At 41.5% G+C, this 23,245-nt stretch overlaps 1 protein-coding gene across 3 annotated transcripts in view; it reads left to right on the top strand.

Annotated features, from left to right (window-relative positions):
* The window catches only part of SATB1 (SATB homeobox 1), a 209,369-nt gene extending 206,757 nt beyond the window's left edge, over positions 1-2,612 (top strand). For 2 of the 3 annotated variants that reach the window (XM_044293663.1, XM_044293662.1), the window contains exon 11: positions 141-2,608. In XM_044293663.1, the coding sequence (XP_044149598.1) occupies positions 141-659 (519 nt within the window). In that variant the 3' untranslated portion in view covers positions 660-2,608. Of the gene's footprint in view, positions 1-140 lie in introns of all 3 variants that reach the window. The other variant, XM_044293664.1, reaches the window with a different exon arrangement.
* The last annotated feature ends 20,633 nt before the right edge of the window (positions 2,613-23,245 follow it).

The following is a 23,245-nucleotide window of genomic DNA, read 5'->3' as shown; positions in this document are numbered from 1 at the left end:
CTTCAACTAAAATAAAACAACACCAAGAAAGGATTAACAGACTGTTATTTTAGTCGGCAATAAGTTATTTTGATTGTACAGACTCTGCTTTTAGGAGACAATTTTTGCCATATTTCTTACAATTTCTATTCAAATTTCAGCAGCAACAGCAGCATCCACAACCGCAACAACAGCAACCACCACCACAACAGCAGCCACAGCAACAAACGCCACAGCCACCAGGTCCAAGGTTGCCTCCTAGACAGCCCACTGTGGCATCTCCAGCAGAAGCGGAAGAAGAGAGCCGCCAACAGCCCCGTCCACGAACAAAGATTTCTGTTGAGGCCCTGGGTATTTTACAGAGCTTTATTCAAGATGTTGGTCTGTACCCAGATGAAGAAGCCATTCAAACTTTGTCTGCTCAGCTTGATCTGCCCAAGTTCACAATTATCAAGTTTTTCCAGAATCAGCGTTACTATCTGAAACACCATGGAAAGCTGAAAGACAATTCTGGCCTAGAGGTAGATGTTGCGGAATACGAAGAGGAAGACTTGCCCAAGGATATGGAAGTGGAGACTCAAGACAAAAGTACTAGTACTCTTTTTTCAGTTAAGCTCGAAGACAATTTGTCTGGAGAAAGGAACACTGACATTACTGCAGACCTGAATGACTTATCCTAAAGTATTATTTTTGTTCATATGTTAAATTGGTATTACTAATTCCTATTCCATCCTAGGTACTTTCAGTAACTTTCTGTTGTACATGGTAGGGCCCAATGAATCTTGGGGAAAAATAAACTTGCACAAAAAATGAAAGGAAATGATACAGACAATATTTAATATTTAATGTTTTACTCTGTCTATAAGCTTCTCTTAGCTCCAGAAGAAAATACAGAATTTTGTTCCGAGATCTGTGTTCACTGGATAAGCCACAACATACTTGACAAGCATGAATCTTGCGCAGGCAAATTGAAATCTGGAGCCTTGAAACAAGCATACAGACTTTCAGTGGGGTTTTATTTTCTGTTTTCCTGTTCTTATCCACACTTGGTCTTCAGAAAGTCACGCTTATATATAAATAGGAGAGTATGTTACTCTAACTCAGTTGTTGGGTGCCGAAAAGCCCCTATACTGTGGGATGCAGTTTAAAATGATAACATGCCAACAAATGCCTTGTGTTATATGGCACTGCCGTAATTTAAACTTATTATGTTCTCTTTTTGGAAATAAAGTCACTGTATTTTTTTGGTTTGTATTTTGTTCTACTGGTTAAAAAGGAAGAGTATGTACACATTTGGTCCCATTATCTGTAGATTCTGCAGCCTCATATTGTAATTACTTTTTGGGGACGTTATTTTATTTTTGTTGTATGTAATATTGCTTATCTTTGTTACCATACTGATTATTTTCTATTTATAAATGTATTTTGATGGGCAGTAAAACAAAGTGTCTTAAAAGTTTTAAATAGAGAAAATGTGCTTTACAGAGTTGCCTATAAAAAAGTGCTCTATGTTATCCAAGCAATTCATACTATAAGCTTCACTCTTATTGTGGTATGCAATTTTTACTATCATGCAAACAAGCTTAGGTAAATAAAACAAATAGATCACCTTAGAAACTTATGCAATTAATGTGAAAAAAATAATTGATGTGTGCAATGTGTCTTCCCTTGGTTTACAATCAATTTTCAAGCTACATCTGTACAAAGTTTCTGTATAAAAGTGTATTTCTTTTTTATGAGTTTATGCCTATGAAAACACCAGTTATTTTGTTACAGCTGGCTGTTTTTATAAATGTATCACAATTTTCTTTATGCAAAGATGTTCTGACTAGAAGTGGTTATTGACTGTAACTACACAATTAAAATTGTTTGTATGGTATGATATGGCAAGGTTTGTGTCTGTGTACAGTACATCACGGAGCATCAGAGAATAGTTGACTCAAAGAGTCCAAGATTCTTGGTCAACAAAAAATCCTACTTTCTGGTCATACGTAAGTTACTTAGGGAAAAAGAAAAGGTTTTAGGAGGTAAGCTTTTACTCAAAAGGCAATTACACACACACTGGAATAGAGAGTGGTTTGCTGCTGTACAACAGAACCTCATACCTTCACACCTAGGTACTAAAATGGCAATAATATTCTGCTTATTGGTTGAGACTCCTTGACTTATCTAATATAACAATTCCAAAACTATATTGGGATATCAGCACAATAGATGATGTAGTGGTATATATACAAAACTAATACACCAAAACCAAAAGTACCTTTTACACAATTAATATTTAAATAAGCTTTAATAATAATTCAAAATGTAATGAATAATTCAAAATCAACACAAGTACATCAGTCAGAGTGATCAGAAATCCAAGAGAGGATACAGGGAGTGCCACAATATTAGGTCATATTAAATCTGTATTATAAATCAAAAATATATAAACTACCCTAACACAAAAAAAAAAGGTTATTGCTATGTAATTAATGGACTGCAAAAGGAGAATTCGATTAAATAACATCACATAGTATTAAAGGCAGTGTAACTAAAATAAAGAACACACATGTGGATTACAGAACGATATGGTGGCACGGAGGGTGCGTGAAAAACAAGCGATGCGTGAAAAACATTGCTCATGTAAAAACCCCCATTGAAATGAATGGGTCAGGATTTAGTGCAGGTGCAATGCGTTCACGTCACGCATTGCACCTGCGTGGAATACTCGCCCGTGTGAAAGGGGCCTTAGGGCGATACGGCGTTGGGAGGAGGTCCCAACGTCGTATCGCCCTAAGGCCCTTTTCACACGGGCGAGTATTCCGCGCGGCTGCAATGCGTGACGTGAACCCATTGCACCTGCACCGAATCCTGACCCATTCATTTCAAATGGGCTGTTTACATGAGCAATGTTTTTCACGCATTACTTGTGTGTTGCGTGAAAATTGCAGCATGTTCTATATTCAGCGTAAATGGGGCTGCGTGAAAATCGCATCCGCAAGCAAGTGCGGATGTGGTGCGATTTTAACGCATGGTTGCTAGTAGATGATGTTACTAAATAGTGATGAGCAACCCCGGAACCCATTAAAGTAAATTCACTGTATTATTTTCCCTTCTAACATGATTATAAGAGAAAATAATAGCATTCTTACTACAGAATGGTAACTAAATTGTCTAAAATGAGGGGTTAAAAAATAAACTCACCTCATCCACTTGATCATGCAGCCGTTATCGTCTTCTATCTTCATTCAGCAGGACCTGCGCTGTCGTCACAACGCTCACCACATGGTGAGCGCGATGACGTCAGCGCAGATTCTGCAGGAAGGAGAAAGAAGACGATAACGGCTGCGCGATCAAGTGGATGATGTGAGTTTATTATTTTAATTTTTTAACCCCTCAATGGACAATTTAGTTACCATTCTGTAGTATGAATGCTATTATTTCCCCATATAACCATGCTAGAAGGGAAAATAATACAATCAACAGAACACCAAACCCAAACTTCATTGAAGAAGTCCGGGTTCGGGTCTGGTTACCACTTTCAGTTTTTTCTTGCGCGTGCAAAACGCATTGCACTCGCATGGAAAAAACTGAACAACGGAACGCAATCGCAGTCAAAACTGACTGAAATTGCATGCCTACTCGCGCGGGTTTCCCGCAATGCACCCTGAATGCATCCGGCCCTCACCCGTGACGCCCATGTGAAAAAGGCCTTAGACTTCTTTTGGTGGTACTTTTGGTTTTTGTGTATTATATCTAATATAACGTAAAAAATCTAGTTCTCTAATCTAACAGTTATGAAATGTTTTAGTGTTTACAAGTGAAAGCGTTACAATAAAAACATTGTAGTTATTTCTTCCCAATTTTTTTATCATAATGTAAATATTGCTAAAGCTATCTACACAGTAGCTTTAAGAAATCCACTAAAAGTGGAAACTAATGATAGCACAGAGAAGGAACTTGTTTGTGGAAATTGTTTCGGTTGAACTCCAGCTCCTTATTGGCTAGAGGTCACAACATATTTATGCAGAATTTCAGTGACAATGCTCCACAAAGACCACCATCTTCTTTGAGGACATCCTCTGGAATATATATATGGTTATATGAGCATTATCATTATTGCTTTTGAAAATTACAATATTCCAGAACATAAGTGGTTCAAGAAGTAGCACTGGGTTACACAATTTTTGTTCCTGGCTACTAAGTAGTTTTTTTTATAAATGTAGAAAACTAATATTAATTGCCTACAATCTTTGTTTTTGTGAGAGGACAGTAATATTTAGAAATTTCAATGAGAAAACTGGTTAATGTGCATCTTTTCGATCTCATAAAGTCAGGAAAAAGCAACATATGAATCAAAACTTTCATATATTTATTTTAACGTTTTAAAACTGACCATAATAGATATCGAAATTAGTAGTCTTTCGAGATTTCTGATTATGCAGTTAGTCACTTTCATGCATCAGTCCCCAAATGTAGTCTCCCATCATATCATGTTCTCATTATAATGTCAGCGTCGCTCCTCTGTGTACTGTATTCTTCCATGTTCTAATAGAACTTATCAAGATAAGCTTCAAGGATACAGACTTTGGGGGACATCCTTCAGCTTACTGGGCAATAGTTGTTCACCAGAATCTCAACCAGCTTTCCGCTTTGTGATTTTCCAGTAAGCCCCAAACTACTCAATAAAGTTGGTCCAATGCCGCTTTGTTTTTACTACCTGGCTTCTTGGGGGATTATTCGCACGTCAACATCTTCTTTTGAATTCATATGCTGTTTTTTTTCCTAACTTTATGTGAACGGAAATATTTAGCTACTACCTTGTTGAAAATAAAAACATCTAAATATCACTGTCCTGGTCACCAAAACATGTGGGATTTTAAGCACATTTACGCAACTAGGGTGTGTGGTCAGCAGCCACATGAACCACAAACTGATAATAAAACGAAGTGGGTAATTGTCCCACATCAGTGCTTATCCAGGCACAGCGGCTCAATCTTCTGTGTCTGGTTAAACATTAAGGGGACAGTGGTGCTCCATCATTCTGAAGATCAGCTATGGCCCTGGGGTCAAACCCTCACCAGGTACACATTGATGGCCTATGCTGAAGGCCATCAGTGTTTTTTTCCACTTTTAACCCTGTGATCTCGACAGAATATGTGTCCATCAGATCTAATGGCTTTATTTAACGGCTTTATTTTAAGAATTTACATTTGTAGGCAAGTTTAATGTGTTGTTTTGATCAACATCGGTTATTGATTTTGGTGTGCACGTGTTTACCTAGTCCTCACAATTTGCACCCCAGCAGCATGTCACTGACAGTGGTTATAATGTTAATTTGATTGTAAATTTGCATATGCCAGTTGTATATAAGTAAAATATTTCATGTACTGTAACACAGGACAGTGATTCAGATATGATGGCTGGACGGGGATTCTATGTGCTATGCAAACACCATTAACTCCTGGTAACATGAACATTGGTACACTATGAATCATTCTATCTGTTGCTGGCATTATTTTTTTTTATTTTTTAAAAAAATCTTCTGTTCAGGATGTACACGGACATTATCTTCATATTTCATGCCTTTTTGCATGAATAAGGTCCATAAGGTATATAAAGATGTAATGAGATATCCTTTGCAGCTGTATGTTGGTTCATATTTTAGCTACATATTGCTCTGTGTATTGCTCATTTTTATCACTGATAACCAGTAGGTTCAGGGTATCCTAATAACAAAATAAATCTAAGGAAAAAATCATAATGAGCAGTACTTTCAATAAAATATCTCCACTTAAATTGTAAATCCAATGAATTTGCTTGTTTAATTAATGACCTCTGCTGTATAGTAATGCATTCATATTTATTTATATTGTATGAATCAGTAAGAGTGGCATTTCCACTTGTTTTCTGCGTTTGGATCCCTTTTCCCCAGAACATAGTGCTCTAGTTTTATCCCACCCCCGTTATCACTAATTACCTATAATGTGCTAAATAACAGTTCTACATGATCCATGTTTTACCAGTTTGGTACTTAGTGGCTTTGCAGGTGTGCAAAGGTACATATATATATATATATATATATATATATATGATAATAAAGATACACACACCATGCATATATGTGTGACTGGACAAAAGATTATTAAAAAACAACGCTGTAGTTTCTGCTTTACTGAGTTTCACTTGGCCCAGGAAATATATATATATATATATATATATATATATATATACTGTATATATTATAAGGCCTGACAATAAAGTTTGCAAACGTATTGCAGTACAAGTCTTCATTGTTGAATTTCACTATGATTGTCTCCAAAGTAGTCCCCTTTGAAGCTATGCGGTAGCGCCAGCATCATCCACACTTAGAAGCAATTTTGGAACTGCTGTATTTTTTCGGAATGGCATTCAGCGATGCTGTAGTATTACCTTCCAATATTTCCCTTATCTTTGGGGACAGAAAAAATTATTGGGGGCTAGATCCAGTGTTCCAAAAGTTATATGTTTAGTAGCTAAAACTCTGTGCCATGTGAGAAGCTGTGTTGCTTTGGTGCAAGAGCCACAAGTTGTTCGCTAAAACTTCCGATCATTTCATGCAGCCATTTCAGCACTTCCAAATAAGATACATGGTTGACTGTTTGTCTAGTTGGTACAAATTCAATCCCTGATTTGAATAGGTGGAACCTTTGTGGTCGGGGAGAATCAACAGTCTTCCATTGTGCAGTTTGCCACTTTGTTTCAGGGTCATATTGGTAAACCTATGTTTCATCACCTGTGATGACATAGCCCAAATGTCATCTTGTCTCTTCAAAAGGTCTTGGAGAAATGTTGACTCTCCCTTGCTTGTGTTCCATGGTGAGCATCTTGGGGACCATTTTTGCACACACCTTCCTCATGCCAAGATTTTCAGTTAAGATTTTCCCTACTATTTCTCTGTCCATGTTCACTTGCTCTGCTATGCTGCTGACGGTCAGCCTAAGATTTTCACACACAGTTTGACTAACTTTTGCAATATTTTCATTAATCCCGATTGTTACTGGCCATCCCAAACTCTCTCATGGTCATTGACAATTTCTCTGCCTTTAGAAAAACCTTCAAACCACTTGTAAACTGCTGTTTTCTTTACAGCATTATCTCCGTAAGCCTGCAATAATATATCCCTCATTTCTCTTCTACGCTCAGTTTAACAAGAAATGTTATCACTGTTCATTGCTCTAATTCAAGCTCCGACATTCTTGTGATAGCATACAGAAACTTATACAGACATTACTAGTCGCCAATCAGAATGAGATTGTTTTGGATCTACAAAAACACAGTTGTAAAATGTTGATATGATAAGGTTATGAAACCATTCTCCAGTTTCTGTATAATGATGCCCCAACAGGCTTGCTGTGGGAAGTTTGTGAACTTTGTCAGACCCTATATATTTCCTCTATGTCTTCCTTTTAACTGGTCATTTAGAAGCTTGTAATTTAGAATAATGCTTTGAATGTTGAACAGGAAGTCTTCCCAAGGGAAATTGACTTTATGGTTGGTTTGCGATTGTGCACAGCAACCAGTGTGAACACACAACTGCAGGTAAAAGCATACAGGGGAATGATGAAGCCACTGGGGACACTCAAGGTGTGGTTTAAATCAATGCTTCTCAATGTGTGAGGCATCCCCCAGTTGGTGTGGTGCCCCTTAGTTGTTGATGAGTGACAGATTTGGAGAGAACCAATTTTGATATGCTGCACCAATCTCTGGTTTAGCAAAATAATGGATTCCTTTTCCGTGTATTTTCGTCTTCTCCTGGGTTCAGGAGTTGCATATACTAGTGATGCCCAAGTAGAAAATGACTGAGAATCTCGACCTTTAGGCCTCTTTCACACGAGTGTCACGGATTAGGTTCGGATGCGTTCAGTGAAACTTGCACCATTTTGCAAGCAATTTCAGTTAGTTTTGCCTGCGATTGCGTTCAGTTTTTTCCGTGCGTGAAAAGTCAAAACCAGTGAAAGGTCCTCTTTAACCCCAATAAACTGCCAGGAGTAATGCATAGTACAGTAGACACTGTTTCTAAATTATTTCTTTTAGTCAAACTCACTTGCATCACCTTTAACTTGCTTGAAAGGGTTCTGAGCTGTACATGTCAATCATGAGTAAACCTGTGCTTTCTTCCCTGGACTCTGCTCCACTTCTTGAATATTCATAATCAACAGCTGCTGGGCTGTACATCGGAGCAGATGTGTGGACCTCACTAATGTGCATTTGCATAACTGGACTGCTAAACTCATGTGCATTATTAGGAGGACTCATCGGGACTCGGGGAGAATGAGTACAAGATCACAATAGTGGTTGGCAGATGAGTTTACAAGTGTAATTACATCTTCAGAATCAGGGCTCTCATAAGTATTCAACACCCACATATTATCATGGGTGCCAAAATATGGTGACCTTCTCTTTAGGATACTTTCACATCTGCTCCTTTTCCTTTCCGCTATTGAGATCCGTCATAGGATTTCAATACCAGAGGAAAATGCTTCCGTTTGGTCCCCATTCATTGTAAATGAGGACTGAACTGAATGGAGTGCACCAGAATGCATTCCGTTTTGTTGTTTTCCCATGACGAGACATGAGATGGGGAGCAAGACAGATCCCGCATGAAACACAATGTCAGTCAATGGTGCTGTATCCGTTTTCTCTGACACAAAGAAAATGGATCCAGCACCCATTGACTTACAATGGTTTAAGTGCCGGATCCGTCATGGCTATTGTAGAGATAATACAACCAAATCCGTTCATAACAGATGCAGCCGGTTGTATTATCCTAACAGATTTTTTTTTTGCTGAGCCATGACGGATCCAGCAAAAACTCAGATGTGAAAGTAGCCTAAATACACAATCAAATGAAACTTAACTGTATCTCTGCTCTCCTGGAGGTTCTGAGTCAGCAGCGCGTGTGTTCTGCATTTTCCATAAAATAACGCTATAGTGATTGAAGCAGATTTTCATTGGTCAGAACTGATCATTTTAGCACCATCCACTAAATAATTATTATTACCTATTGCAAAATTGTTCAGATGATTAAAGTGGTTTTCAGATCTTACAAAAAAAACACTATTCTCAAATATTCTCTAAGGAAGCGTGAGTTGAAAGGGACTCTTGTCAATTAGCCAGACCAAAGCGTGGCTTCAAAGAGAGTCCCTCTCTAAAGCATTACACACACACACACGATTGATTCCCATAGGAACTCTTGTGCAATGCTTCATTTTCACTGTGGGGGCGCTGCAAATAAATTGAACACTTGCTGCCAAGCTTCCTCACAGATTAAGGCCTCATGCACACAGCCGATGCTCGGCCGTTCTGTACATTGAGGATTGTAAATTTGCGGTTCCCAATGCACTATCCAGCTTTCGCGAGGGATCCAGACCCATTCAAATTGAACAGGTCCGTAATCCATCCGCACCTCAAAAAAATAGAACATAGTGAATGGATCCGCATCTGCGGGCACGGCCGTGTGCATGAGGCCTAAAACAGATTCCAGTGGGTCTAAGCCTATGTACACCCTGTGATCAGTTTATTATCAGAAGGACCTTTTTAGTGAAAAATAAATTGCTCAAAGAGGGCATCCATTGTATTGAATGTATACAAGCCTGTCTGTGACTAAAATTAGCCTTTCTTTCATTAAATAATATGCCCGAGAACAAAAAGAAATGTTTGAACCTAAAAACCAGTATACGATTAATAAGTGAAATCTGATGCCATGCACACGTTTTGGAATACCAGTGCCACTGTGGAGCTAATTTTGCATTATATTCTTTTAAGAAGAGTCAATCACATTATTGTATTGTTAAAAGTATTCAGTTTCAAAAATGGACATCAACGAGGTTTTCCTATTTTAGGGTCTGGGGGCTCAGACCTGGAGAAACATAAAAAAGAAACACCTCAGGGTCAACAGGCCACGCTTGGAAATAACAATGTACAACGCCAAATTAATAAATAGAATTTACTGTTAGCTTCAAATAGTCTAATAGCCTGCTTCTTTTTTTTTCAACATGAGTCATTTGAATGTTACTAATACTGAATAATTGAGTAATGCTAAATTCTATAACAGCTGCACATTCTGCACAGAAGAGAGGAGCAGGTGCCATCAAGGAGTCTTGAAATACCATGCCTTCAATATCACATTTCTGGGAACACCATCTGAATGTGTAATTCACCTATTAATTGTCCATTTAAACTGATTTCTAGTGATTTCTACACAATATAAAACACAAAGGGGTGTTGAATATTAATATACCATTATTATACATGTGTCATGCAAATGTCAAAAGGCAATTACATAGCAAACACTAATGTCATGTGTATCTTTAAATCATTTATAATTATAATCCAACTAATAAAGCCATTTCTTACAATTTAATTATTAGCTCAATATCTATTTTTATGCCCGTCATACAGCGAACTGGCTATAGGTCAACTATTTGACCTTTCCATAGCTACAGCTACTCCCAAAGTACAATCAAGGTAACATTTGTCGGAATCTTATAATTTGACCTAATTCCCACCCATAGATATAAATTGTGCTTTTCTGTGTGGAGAAATTCAAAGCATGCACTGAATTGCGCTATGGATTCCGTTACCACGGACCATAACGCAATTCCAAGATGGAATGCATAACGGAATGCCTTTAGATGCATTCCGTTATTCATTCCGTCATAATAGAAGTCTATGGGCTGCATAACAAATCCGTCCAGTTTCCTTTATGCAGGAGAGGATTCCAGCATAACGTAAACCTGACGGATCCATTATGCAGGCCATAGACTTCGGCCCCTTTCACACGGGCGAGTTTTCCGTGCGGGTGCGATGCGTGCGGTGAACGTATTGCACCCGCACTGAATCCTGACCCATTCATTTCTATGGGGCTGTGCACATGAGCGGTGATTTTCACGCATCACTTGTGCGTTGAGTGAAAATCGCAGCATGCTCTATATTGTGCGATTTTCACGCGACGCAGGCCCCATAGAAGTGAATGGGGTGCGTGAAAATCGCATAGCATCCGCAAACAAGTGCGGATGCGGTGCGATTTTCACGCACGGTTGCTAGGAGACGATCGGGATGGAGACCCGATCATTATTATTTTCCCTTATAACATGGTTATAAGGGAAAATAATAGCATTCTGAATACAGAATGCACAGTAAAACAGCGCTGGAGGGGTTAAAAAAAATAAAAAATAATTTAACTCACCTTAGTCCACTTGATCGCGAAGCTCGGCATCTCCTTGTGTCTCCTTTGTTGAATAGGACCTGTGGTGAGCATTAAATACAGGTAAAGGACTTTGATGACGTCACTCCGGTCATCACATGGTACGTCACATGATCTTTTACCATGGTGATTCACCATGGTAAAAGACCATGTGATGACCGAAGTGACGTCATCAAAGGTCCTTTACCTGTATTTAATGCTCACCACAGGTCCTATTCAACAAAGGAGACACAAGGAGATGCCGGGCTTCGCGATCAAGTGGACTAAGGTGAGTTAAATTATTATTATTATTATTTTAACCCCTCCAGCGCTGTTTTACTGTGCATTCTGTATTCAGAATGCTATTATTTTCCCTTATAACCATGTTATAAGGGAAAATAATACAATCTACAGAACACCGATCCCAAGCCCGAACTTCTGTGAAGAAGTTCGGGTTTGGGTACCAAACATGCAATGTTTTGCACTCGCGCGGAAAAATCGCTCATTTTCCCACAACGCACCCGCCTCTTAAAAATAAGACGCCCGTGTGAAAGAGGCCTTCTATTATGACGGAATGCCTCTAAAGGCATTCTGTTATGCATTTCATCATGGAATTGCGTTATGGTCCGTGGTAAAGGAATTCATAAGGCAATTCAGTAAATACTACAACATGAATCCGCACACGAACTTCAAAATATGAAATTCGCTCATCCCTAACCTCTGGGGTCCATGGTCTCAGGCAGTTACCAGATCTCTGTCCTACGTGGATATACAGATTTACCGCCATATTAATCCCTTAATGTCCAGAGCAATTTTTAATTTTTTCATTTTTGTTTTTGACTCCCAGCCTTCCCAGAGCCATAATATTTTTTATTTTTCCATTCACATTGCTGTATAAGGGCTTGTTTTTTGCAGACAAGTTGTACTTTCTACTGGCGCCATTTACGGATGCATACAATGTAGTATGTACTGGAATTATACAAAAAAAATCTGCCACAGTTCTATATATTTTGTACTTACAGCATTTCCTATGCGTTAAAACTGACCTGTCATTTTCATTCTCCGGGTCAGTATTATTACCACGATACCACATATGTATATTTTAATTTTTTTGCGTTTTAATACAAAAAAATAAAAATTTGTGAAAAAAATGATTTTTTTCTTTGCATCTTCGTTAGTGTTGAGAGAATTGAAGTGGAATTCAATCCGAATTTCAGGAAAAATTCTATTCATCACAAATCCGAATTTCCTGCCAATTCGTGGTAATGAATCAGATTTTTTTCTAAAATGGCTGCTGCACGTGTTACAAAGTGAAAGTAAGAAGCCCAGGAATAAGGGATCACCCATAATGCCGTGCAGCCAGCCAATCAGCAGATACCCAGCCCCTGTTATGTCATAGCCATATAAAAAGTAACATCCTGGGGGGGCGGAGCTTGACCTTGAAGCTGAATGGCAGCAGCTTCCTGAGCTCCTCACTTCTGCTGGTGATTAAACCCCTTTATCTGCTATAAAATCGCTCACTAATGGGGAAATTAGGCAAAGACCGACCCAGGGAACATCTGGAGCTGACACCCGCTCGTTCGAAGCAGCCTGATATGGAGCAGTACCTCACAAAGCAGGCGAAACTGCGTCCCGCCGAGAGCTCCAAAATGGCGCCGCAGCCATCAGACGCTGAAGACCCGTCTGAAGCGGGAAGCGCATCGGAGGCATCGGTATGCAGACTACCGCGGAGGCGCTCAAATCTATCTAAGGAAGTACTTAAGGAGCTTCTGGATGCGGCTCTGGCTCCCCTGAAGAGGGATCTAGAGGACATTAAAGAGGACCTCCGGGGCCTAGGCCACAGAGTGATGGCGCTGGAAACTTCACAAGAAGCGATCCTTCTGCATGAAGGAAAGACCTGCCAGGCTCTACAGGCACACCGGGATATGCTTAATGAAGCCTTACTCCGGATAGAGGACCAGGAAAACCGGAGCAGACGCCGGAACCTGAGAATCAGAGGCCTGCCGGAATCCATTGCGCACGAGGCACTTCGCAAGGTGGCGTCTGAAATTTTTGCCCAGCTACTAGGCCCGGACCGGGCCGCCACGGTGGTGGTGGAGCGCATTCACCGCGCACTACGGCCAAAGCCGAAGCCATCGGACCCACCGCGTGATGTGATCTGCGGTCTGCTGAGTTATGTGGACACAGCAGACATACTCCGATCCGGCAGAGAAGCTGAAGACCTGAGGTATGCAGATTCCGCCATATTGTTCTTCCAAGACCTAGCGCCCACCACGCTGGCAAAGCGGCGCATACTCAAACCACTACTAGAGGCCTTAAAGGCATCTGCCACACAGTTCCGGTGGCTATACCCATTTGGCCTAGCCATTTTGAAGAATGGCAGGCAGCTCACGGTCCGCACACCGGCGGATCTGAAGACCATCTGGGGTCCGCTGGGCCTGACGCCTATTGATGTCCCGTCGTGGATGCCCGCAGACCAGGGGGATCCCTTACCTGCCCCTCCAAGCGTTGAGACCTGGTCAGAAGTCTCCCCAGGGAAAGCGGAGAGAAGCAAGAAAAGCCGCCAAGTCACCTGAGCTGCAAGTCTTAGCCTCCTGCTATCCGCATAAGGCTCTTCATCTCCCTTCGTACAGCAGATGCAGCTGTGCAGCATGATATCGGGCTGTATGCCCTTGTCTCCAGATCCTTTGATCGTTTTCGAATGGAGAATTTTTGTTCTGAGTTATGGACGCTATCCTGCTCTGCGGTTCATAGTGGCCTAGTTCATTGGCTGAAGATGACGGCTGACTGTGTGGCCTACCGCCCACTTGAATCCGTGTAGCCATGTCCTGGTTCGGACGGTTCTTATGGCTATGTTTTGTTCTACCCCAATTAGTCCAGTTATGGGGTTTCACCAGCTCCTCATCACATGAGGTTCACCCCCCTCCTGACAGCCTCTCAGCGGCTTTCAGTTGTCCCATGTAAGCCCCCCTCTGATGTTGGATCCCGGCTTACTGTCGCAATGAGAAAGGGTCCAACATGCATCAGATGTTTCATGGGACTACCACAATGTGAGCTTGATTGCTTGGTTCAATTGTTTGTTTATTTGTCTTTAATTTGCTTTATTACCCGTTTGTTGTCTCCCCCTGTCTGTCCGTCTGTCTTTTTTCCTTTTGTCCTCCTTCCATGCTCTATCACGTTTTATTGTGTATTTGCATTATGTGTTTCTCAGGTGACATATGCTCTTTTTTCACTTTATATTAGGTTGTCATGACTACCTTTGTCGTATCCTCACTGAATGCCCGGGGTCTGAACGAGCCATGTAAGAGATCTCAGGTATTGTCGCTTTTGCAAAAAGATAAAACTTCTATAGCTTTCTTGCAGGAAACACATTTTAAAACTGGGAAGGTCCCAAAATTGTCTACTGCAAAATTCTCCCAGTGGTTTCACAGCACTCATTCGTCGGCTAGCAGAGGGGTCAGCATTGCAGTGCACAAGAGTCTTCCGTTCCAGCTTACTGCGAACTTCACGGACCCTGAGGGGCGTTTTTTGTTCCTTAAGGGCCTGATTGCTGGCACCTCTGTTACCCTGGCGAATGTTTATGCCCCTAATAGGGGTCAGGTCCCATGGCTCGTTCAGACCCTTAAGCAGTTGAGCTCCTTTAAAGAGGGAATGCTTATTTTAGGGGGGGATTTTAATGTGGCCCTGGAACCGTCTCTAGACTCATCTGCAGGCAGGTCATCCATTACGCACAGACTCTTGAGGCGTCTCAAGGTTTCTTTGAGGAGACTGGGAGTAATGGATGTGTGGCGCACATTGAATCCCTCTGGAAGGGATTATTCCTTTTATTCTCATGCCAAAGCATCGTACCATAGGATTGACTACTCTTTTCTCTCATCAGTTAATGCCCCACTTGTCTCTGGTGCTAAAATTGGGAACATTGTATTATCTGATCATGCGCCAAGTCTCCCTGACCCTATCTCTGACCGACCTCCCAAAGAAAGACTGGACAATGGCGACTGAATGACACACTTATTCAGGACCCTGATAGTGTATCCAAACTGTCAGCTTTACTGGCAGAGTTTTTTAAGATAAATGCATCCGGCCCGTCTGCTCCAACTATTCCCATTATTTGGGAGACGCACAAAGCTGTGATTAGGGGAGAGCTGATTGCACTTGGCTCTCATGTCAGGAAGAAGCGTTCCCAGGCACAGAACCTGTTAGTGTCCCGTATTTCGGCCCTTGAGCTCTCACACAAGCAGTCCCAGGCCTCCCAAGTAGCTGCTGAATTATATGAAGCTAGAAATGATTTAAAGAATCTTTTAAATGTCACCTCTGCCAAATTGCTGTTTAGAGCGAAGTTTAAAGCCTACGCTCATGGTGACAAAGGAAACAAGCTAATGACAGCGCTCAGTAAGAAGCAACAGGCAGACTCCTTTATTCCTGCCATTAAAGACGCAGCGGGTATCAAACGTAAAACCACACCTGAGATAGCGAAGGCTTTTTGCGCCTTTTATTCCGGTTTATATAACTTACCCCCCCCGAACCAGGCAACTCCTGATATGATTGCCCAGGCATCGGATGCTTTCCTTAGCTCGATTAATCTCCCATCACTGAACCCCTCTCAGGTCTCCCAACTCACCTCCCCGATTACGGATGAAGAAATATTGAAGGTACTGTCTTCTATCCCATCTGGGAAAAGCCCCGGCCCCGATGGCCTAAACATTGCATACTATAAGACCTTTAAAGACACACTCCTCCCCTACTTTAACTCTCTATGCAACTATTTACTACAGGGCGGCTCTTTGCCCTCGCAATCCCTGATGGCCCATGTGACCATTCTCCCTAAAGAGAATAAAGACCCCCTTGAATGTGGCAGTTACAGGCCCATTTCATTATTGAATGTGGATGTCAAGTGGTGGGCGAAAATATTGGCCCAGCGTCTTCAACAGATACTCCCGGATATAATCTATGGAGAGCAGGTTGGCTTTGTTCCTGGCAGACGGGGCACAGAGAACACCATTCGTCTATTGCATTTGATGTCTTGGGCGAGAGCTAAGGCGGTGCCGGTAGCATTGCTGAGCACTGATGCAGAAAAAGCTTTCGACAGGGTGAGCTGGCCCTTCATGTCTAAAACAATGTCCAAATTTGGAATACCAGAACAATTTATTTCTGCTGTGTTCTCATTATATTTAGCCCCTTCTGCCAGGGTCAAAGTCAACGGAACCCTTTCCCCATCATTTGGCATCACAAATGGCACGCGTCAGGGATGCCCACTCTCTCCAGCACTATTTGTAATGGTGATGGAGACGCTTTTAAGTAAAATTCGTCAATCATCTGGGATTGAGGGAATCACCATAGGATCTCAGAGACACCTGACAGCTGCCTTCGCGGACGATCTCTTGGTGATGACCTCAAACCCTAAGGCGTCTTTCCCCAAATTGCTTGCTATTTTTGAAGATTTTGGCTTTGTTTCCAATTTTAAGATAAATTACTCCAAATCCATGGCCCTTAATATCTCCTGCCCTACTAATGTGGTGCAACACCTGAAAAACTCCACCCCCTTCAAATGGGCCCCGAAAGAAATACCATTTCTTGGCATTCGTGTAACAGCGGATCCCAAGGAGCTGTTCCCATCTAATTACCTGCATTTACTGAAGTCTGTCAAGGCGCAGCTTCAATCCTTAAAAATGCCATTTATTTCCTGGATAGGAAGAAAAAATTACTTAAAAACTTATATAATTCCCAGGTTTTTGTACCTTATACAGACATTACCAATATGGATTCCGCAGTCCTACTTTATAGAAGTCCGCCGGACGGTGTCCCTCTTTCTTTGGAGAGGTCGGTCCCCTAGAATAGCCTATACCATTCTGACTAGGGAGAGACGGTTTGGGGGATTTGGGCTATGTTCATGGGTACTATAAAGCAAATCTTATGTGTAGAGGTATGGGCCTCCTTTCAGACCATACTGGAAGTATTTGCTCACACCTTGAACGAGCAGTACTCGTCGACCGTGAAAGATTAATATTGTGGGGTATTCGCTCATGTTCCCCTACAGCCTCTAAATTACCATTGTTGTGGAGAGGGGTGCTACTCACCTGGTCTATGTTATATAGCTCCAAGACACTTAACTTCCCTAGCCCCGACCTTCCGTTACATTTCCTGCAGTCCTTTATTAATCCTACAGTACAGAATGCTACGGGAGTATGGGCTTTGCTCAGAAATCACACTTTACAGGAGGTGATATCTACAGGGGGAGGGTTGGATTGGGAGGGGATACTCGGATTGCCTAGGGTTAAATCAATTACATTTCTATATCTTAATAGTTTTAAGAGAGATATTAAGCTTTTGAAGCTGCAGACCTCTCACCTTACTTCACCCACCTGGCTGGAGCAGAGGCTGAGGTCCGCTCGACCCTCCAGCAGACCCTTCTCAGTGATGTATAAAGAATTGCTGTCTTCTGCGTATTCTGAACCCCACTTCATAGGCTCCTGGGAAAAAGAATTATCCCTTAAACTGTCTGACCCAGAGAAAGCCTTTATACTGACCCACTCACACGGCTTTAGCCGTTGCATTAAAATTCAGGAGAACTCGTATAAGTTGCTCACCCGCTGGTATAAAACACCTGAGTTCCTTCATAGACTTAATCCGGAGATTCCTGAGGTCTGCTGGAGGTGTGGAGCGGGCATCGGCTCTCTCTCGCACATATGGTGGAGCTGCCCCAATATTCGCCCCTACTGGAGACAGATAGAAAACGAACTGAACAAGATTTGTTCTACCTCCATTGTCCTGGATCACAAGTTGATCTTACTTTGGTGCCCAAACACGTCGCTCACTCCAGCTAAATCAGATTTACCTACTATACTTATTACAGCGGCCAAGCTTTTAATCCCCCTTCTATGGCGACAAACCGAGTCTCCTACTGTTATGAGGTGGAGGGGAAAAATAGATCAGTTATACAGGTTTGAGGAACTGGCCCATTGGGAGTCACATACCCGTGCAAAGTTTCTGAAAACATGGCGCCCCTGGGAAAACTTTAAACATCATGCCGGATAGAGCATGCCACCCCCCCCCCCCCCCTTCCCCTTCCCCCTCTTTCCTCTTGTTTGTCTTCCAGTCCTTTTCATTTTCGCTTCTTTTGACTTATATCTATTGCGATATTTGGATTATGGTCCATGTGCTCACTTTTTGAGGATGTCTTTGTTCATCTCTGCTTTGAGCAGATTGCTGAATGTGCCTGAAAAGATGTATTTTACTTCTGCCGTTTTTGAATCTCCCTGTATGTGTATTGATGTAAAAGGGATCTTGTATCAGTACATTTCTGTTTGCACATGATATGACCAATAAAAAGAGAATTGGTTAAAAAGTAACATCCTGCTCGGTCTCCACCATTTTCCAGTGAACTTTTTCCATTTGAAGAATATTAGTTTTGAGCACTATAAGGACAGCATTGAGATAGTGTAGGGAGATAATAGGGAGACTTTATCTACACTATAGGGACAGTGCAGAGGCCAATTGATCAGTGTAATGCTTGGCTAAGCCATTCTATTACACCTTGCTGCACTAATTGGGGTTAAAAAGTGTTCTAATACTACTGATTTTGGGGTGTTCACATTCTTTTATACATAAGTAATTACATTAATACTTGATTCTGTAATTGGGGTGAAATAATGGTCCGATACTAATGATTTGGGGGTGAACAGGTTTTGTAGAAATCTATGTGGAATCAGCTGACGATGGGATAAAAGGAGAGTGCGCTTTCACTCTATAGTAGAATCTTGGGCCATTGCAAAGTTCTCTATACCTGGCGCTAACATTGACCTGTAAGGCTGAGGTCATATTTGGTTAGTTTTGGCCCTGTAACTGACCAAATAAGTGAAGTGTTTCTAAGAGTAATGCCTGTCAACTGCCTGTCATACTGACGCTAAGTAACTGTTTTACTACCACAGCGGACTCCCTATGCATGTTTCTGCAATGCAAAGTGTTGTACACCGATATATAGGCTCCCTACAGCTGCTCGGGTCCACCCAGATCCCTCCGCTGTGTCCACTTCTGGTCCCTGGCTTGTTTACTTCCTCTGCTGCATGGGCAGCAGTGAGTGGCTTCATCGGTGAAGCATAGCTTGTGGCTATGTCATTGCTGAAGCCATTTATTGGCTGCAGCAGAGCATGTGACCAAAAAGAAAACCAGCTAGGGATGGGAACTTGGAAATAGCGGAGGCAGCCTGGTAAGTATGAATCTACTATTTATTGGGGCAGGCTGCAGGCACTTGGTAAAAACTATGTATTCCCGGAGAACCCCATTAAGAAGAGGTCAACATATACTGTGGATCTGCCACACCAGATTTGTGTGCAGTACTTGCTTTAACAGTCGCAGAAAAGTGGATGACATTTTAAGAAATCTGATCCACACACTGCAAAAATCTGCAGCGTAAAATCACCTACATTGCATATTTTATATTCACAGAATTTATGCTGTAGATTTCCATAGCAGATTTCATCTTTCACAGTGCATAGAGTGAAGTCCGCAGCCAATCCATAACAAGGACGCATGTAAATTCTACCCCACGTGGCCGTACCTTAAAGAGGACCTTTCACCGATTATGACACTGTGAACTAAGTATACAGACATGGCGCCCTGGGATCTCACTGCACTTATTATTATCCCTGGGCGCCGCTCCGTTCTCCTGCTATGCCTTCCGGTATCTCCAGTCACAAAGTTATGGTAGGCGGAGTCTGCCCTTGTTCTGCTGTAGCGCTGGCCAATCGCATCGCAGAGCTCACAGCCTGGGAGAAAATAACCTCCCAGGCTGTGAGCTCTGCGCTGCGATTGGCCAGCGCTACAGCAGAACAAGGGCAGACTCCGCCTACCATAACTTAGTGACTGAAATCTCTGGCTACTATAACTTAGTGACCGAAGATACCGGAGGGCATAGCAGGAGAACGGAGCGGCGCCCAGGGATAATAGTAAGTGCAGTGAGATCCCCGGGTGCCGCTCTACATGTCTGTATACTTAGTTCACAGTGTCATAATCGGTGAAAGGTCCTCTTTAAAGTCTTCATGTCACATTTCTCTTAGGGCTTTTCCAACACACTGTTTTTAAACAAGGCCTAAACTTGTAGGGGTAAATTAAACTGCATATACATGAATAAGGATTCTACAACTATACATTTGAATTCATTTCTACAATGCAGGCATTTACAGTATATATTATATTATATCGTATTATTTCAGGGCTTTACCTGTGTTGCTTTCCATTTGTAATATGACTCAAGAATTTTTATTTTGAAGTAATTTTATGCTAAATACATTAGTGATCTCCCTAGAGTCAAGTGCAAATGTAGTCAAGAGGTTAGAAATAAATATATAAAGTTTATAGCAGCAAAGTATACTGTAATGTAGATCATTTAGATGGATTCACTATGGCCTGCATTCCTCAAATAACACTGCTTTAGAAAGATGCATTGGGCTCTGAATACACCACATGATATAATGCTATTATTTTATGTCAGGTTGGGAATTTAAGGGGTTGACTGGTTTCAAGTTAAAACGGGGTAGTGGTGGGCAGTGCAATAAAATGATAAAATAATTATTAGTTACCGATTGGACCCAGCTGGGTTTTGGTTATGTGGCTGCAGTGATGACATCACGTCTACAACATGTGGCTGCTGCAGCTACAACATGTGGCTGCTGCAGCCAATCACTGGTCTGCTCAATCTGATCGGTAAGCATTGCTTCTTTTTTTTTTTTTTTTTTTTTTTTTTTTCACAAATTTTTTATTAGAAAATCATAGCATACATCATCTTCCACAATGTCAAATTACCGTACAGTACAGTATAATTTGCTCATCACATTGCAGGATAAAAGACACTGGATGTAAAGTTTTCATTTATATTAAAGAAAAAAACAAAAAAAAAAACAAGGCCGTAAGAGAACGACCAACAAACAAACAATAATAAACACTGCGCCACATTTAAAATCAAGCAGTAAAATTGAGGTATGTATCTTCTATACTTGTAGATCTGGCAAAGATGGATAGTGTTTGGATATATAAGACGCCCATTTTCGCCACCTGGCGCTGACACATGATAATCGGCAAAGCTGTTTTGCAATCAGTAGCTCCATGCCATAATTATAGTGGACTTTAGCAATGATTTCTGGTATGGTTGGGATGTCCCTACTCTTCCACCTTTTAGCTATTGCAACTCTCGTTGCTGTTAGTATATGAAAAGCAATAGTGAGGTCCGCTAACTCTAAACATTCCAGCTCAAAGGAGAGCAATGCTAGTTCCGGGGACATGGGGAGCGCCTTCCCTATTACAGCACTTATAAGTAACAATATTGTGGACCAGAAACGGTGGACAGCAGGGCAGGTCCACCAGATATGCATTAAGTTGCCAACTGCTGATAGGCATCGCCAGCAAACATTTGAGGTGGTTGGATATATAATGGATAGGCGATAAGGGGTATAATACCACCTATAAAGGAGTTTTCTTGAGGCCTCCAGGTGGTCGACACACTTTGAGGTTCTAGAGCTCAGGGAGAAAACAAAGGCCCAACGCGCTGGCACAAAAGATTTATTTAAATCTGTCTCCCATTTAATCTGGAACGGGAATTTTGATATAGCAACTGAGAGCTGCAACCCCCTATAGGCCTCAGAAATACCTCCCTTCCGTATTTTGGGGTTCTGGAAATATGCAGCATACATAGAGGAGTGTGTAGAGTGTGTAATGTTCTTGGATGCTAGGAGGTGGCGTAATTGAAGGTACTTATAAAAATCTGACCACTGGACTTGATACCGCTCTCTTAAGTCAGTGAATGATATAAGGGCCTCATTGGTTAAAATTCGGGACACTGAACGGATTCCTTTAGATTCCCATTGTGAGAAATCAGTATCCGGCAAGCAGGCACTGAAAGCTGACAACGGAGCATCCAAAATCCTGAGTGGAAGGATTTTCGGGATAAGGGGACACTTGGTCCACAAGGACATTCCAGCTTGACTAGTGATAGATGGAGATCGAGGGGGCGTTTTGGAAAGTAATCCCTGCCAAAGTAAGTGCTGCAATGAGGGTGCACGAGTTAAGCTAGTTTCCATTTGTACCCATTTCTTCGCTGTGTCATTAATCCACCAGCTTTTGAGTTGGTCGAGCACAGTAGCTTGGTAATAGGTAAGAAGGCATGGACATCCCAATCCCCCCAATTTAACAGGCTTGTATAGGATATCAGCCGCTACTCTCGCCCTCTGTTTTTTCCATATAAATTGTGATATAAGGGCTTGGAGCGAAGCAATATATCTGCGGGGCACAATGACAGGCAAGTTCCTAAATAAGTACAAAATCTTTGGCAAAAGAAACATTTTGGACGCAGCAATGCGGCCCAACCATGAGAGAGGGTATTGCGAATAGGCCACTATGTCATGTTTAATTTGTGCAATGATAGCGTTGTAGTTAACAGACTGGAGGTTACCTAGGGGGAATGTGAGGGATATACCTAAGTAAGGAATACTTCCTTCGGCCCATTTGAAGGGGAATTTGGCTGAGATGGCACTTTTGGTATCTAGCGAGATCCACATTCCTAGTATAAGCGATTTATGAGAATTTATTTTATAGTAACTCACCCGACTAAACTGATCAATGATATCTGAGACAGCTGTTAAAGAGGTTAAGGGGTCTCTAACTGAAATAATGACATCATCCGCGAAAGCATTGCTTCTTTTATTACTTTACCCGCCATTGCCCTGTTTTGTCCAGAAACCATACATCCCCTTCCATTTATGACTGACCTTTTTAAAATCCTTGATTTCATCTATTTTCTAACAACTCTGTTTTAGGGGGAATTTCTCATATCATTTACATTAATTAGATGTAAGTTTGTAGAAGAGAATTTCTATATTTTTGACTCTATTAACCAGATTTACCCATGCATTCACATTTGGAGTATTACGTGAAAACCACACCTGGGTAATCAAAAGTCTCGCCAAGAACATTATTCTGGTTAGGAGTATCTTTTCATATTTATGACAATTTACCTTGGAAAGATCACCCAATATCCAACATTCCACAGTGAATGGGATCATC

The sequence above is a fragment of the Bufo gargarizans genome, chromosome 5 (assembly GCF_014858855.1).
Source record: "Bufo gargarizans isolate SCDJY-AF-19 chromosome 5, ASM1485885v1, whole genome shotgun sequence".
Taxonomy (NCBI): domain Eukaryota; kingdom Metazoa; phylum Chordata; class Amphibia; order Anura; family Bufonidae; genus Bufo; species Bufo gargarizans.
This window is presented reverse-complemented; position numbering and strand designations above follow the sequence as displayed.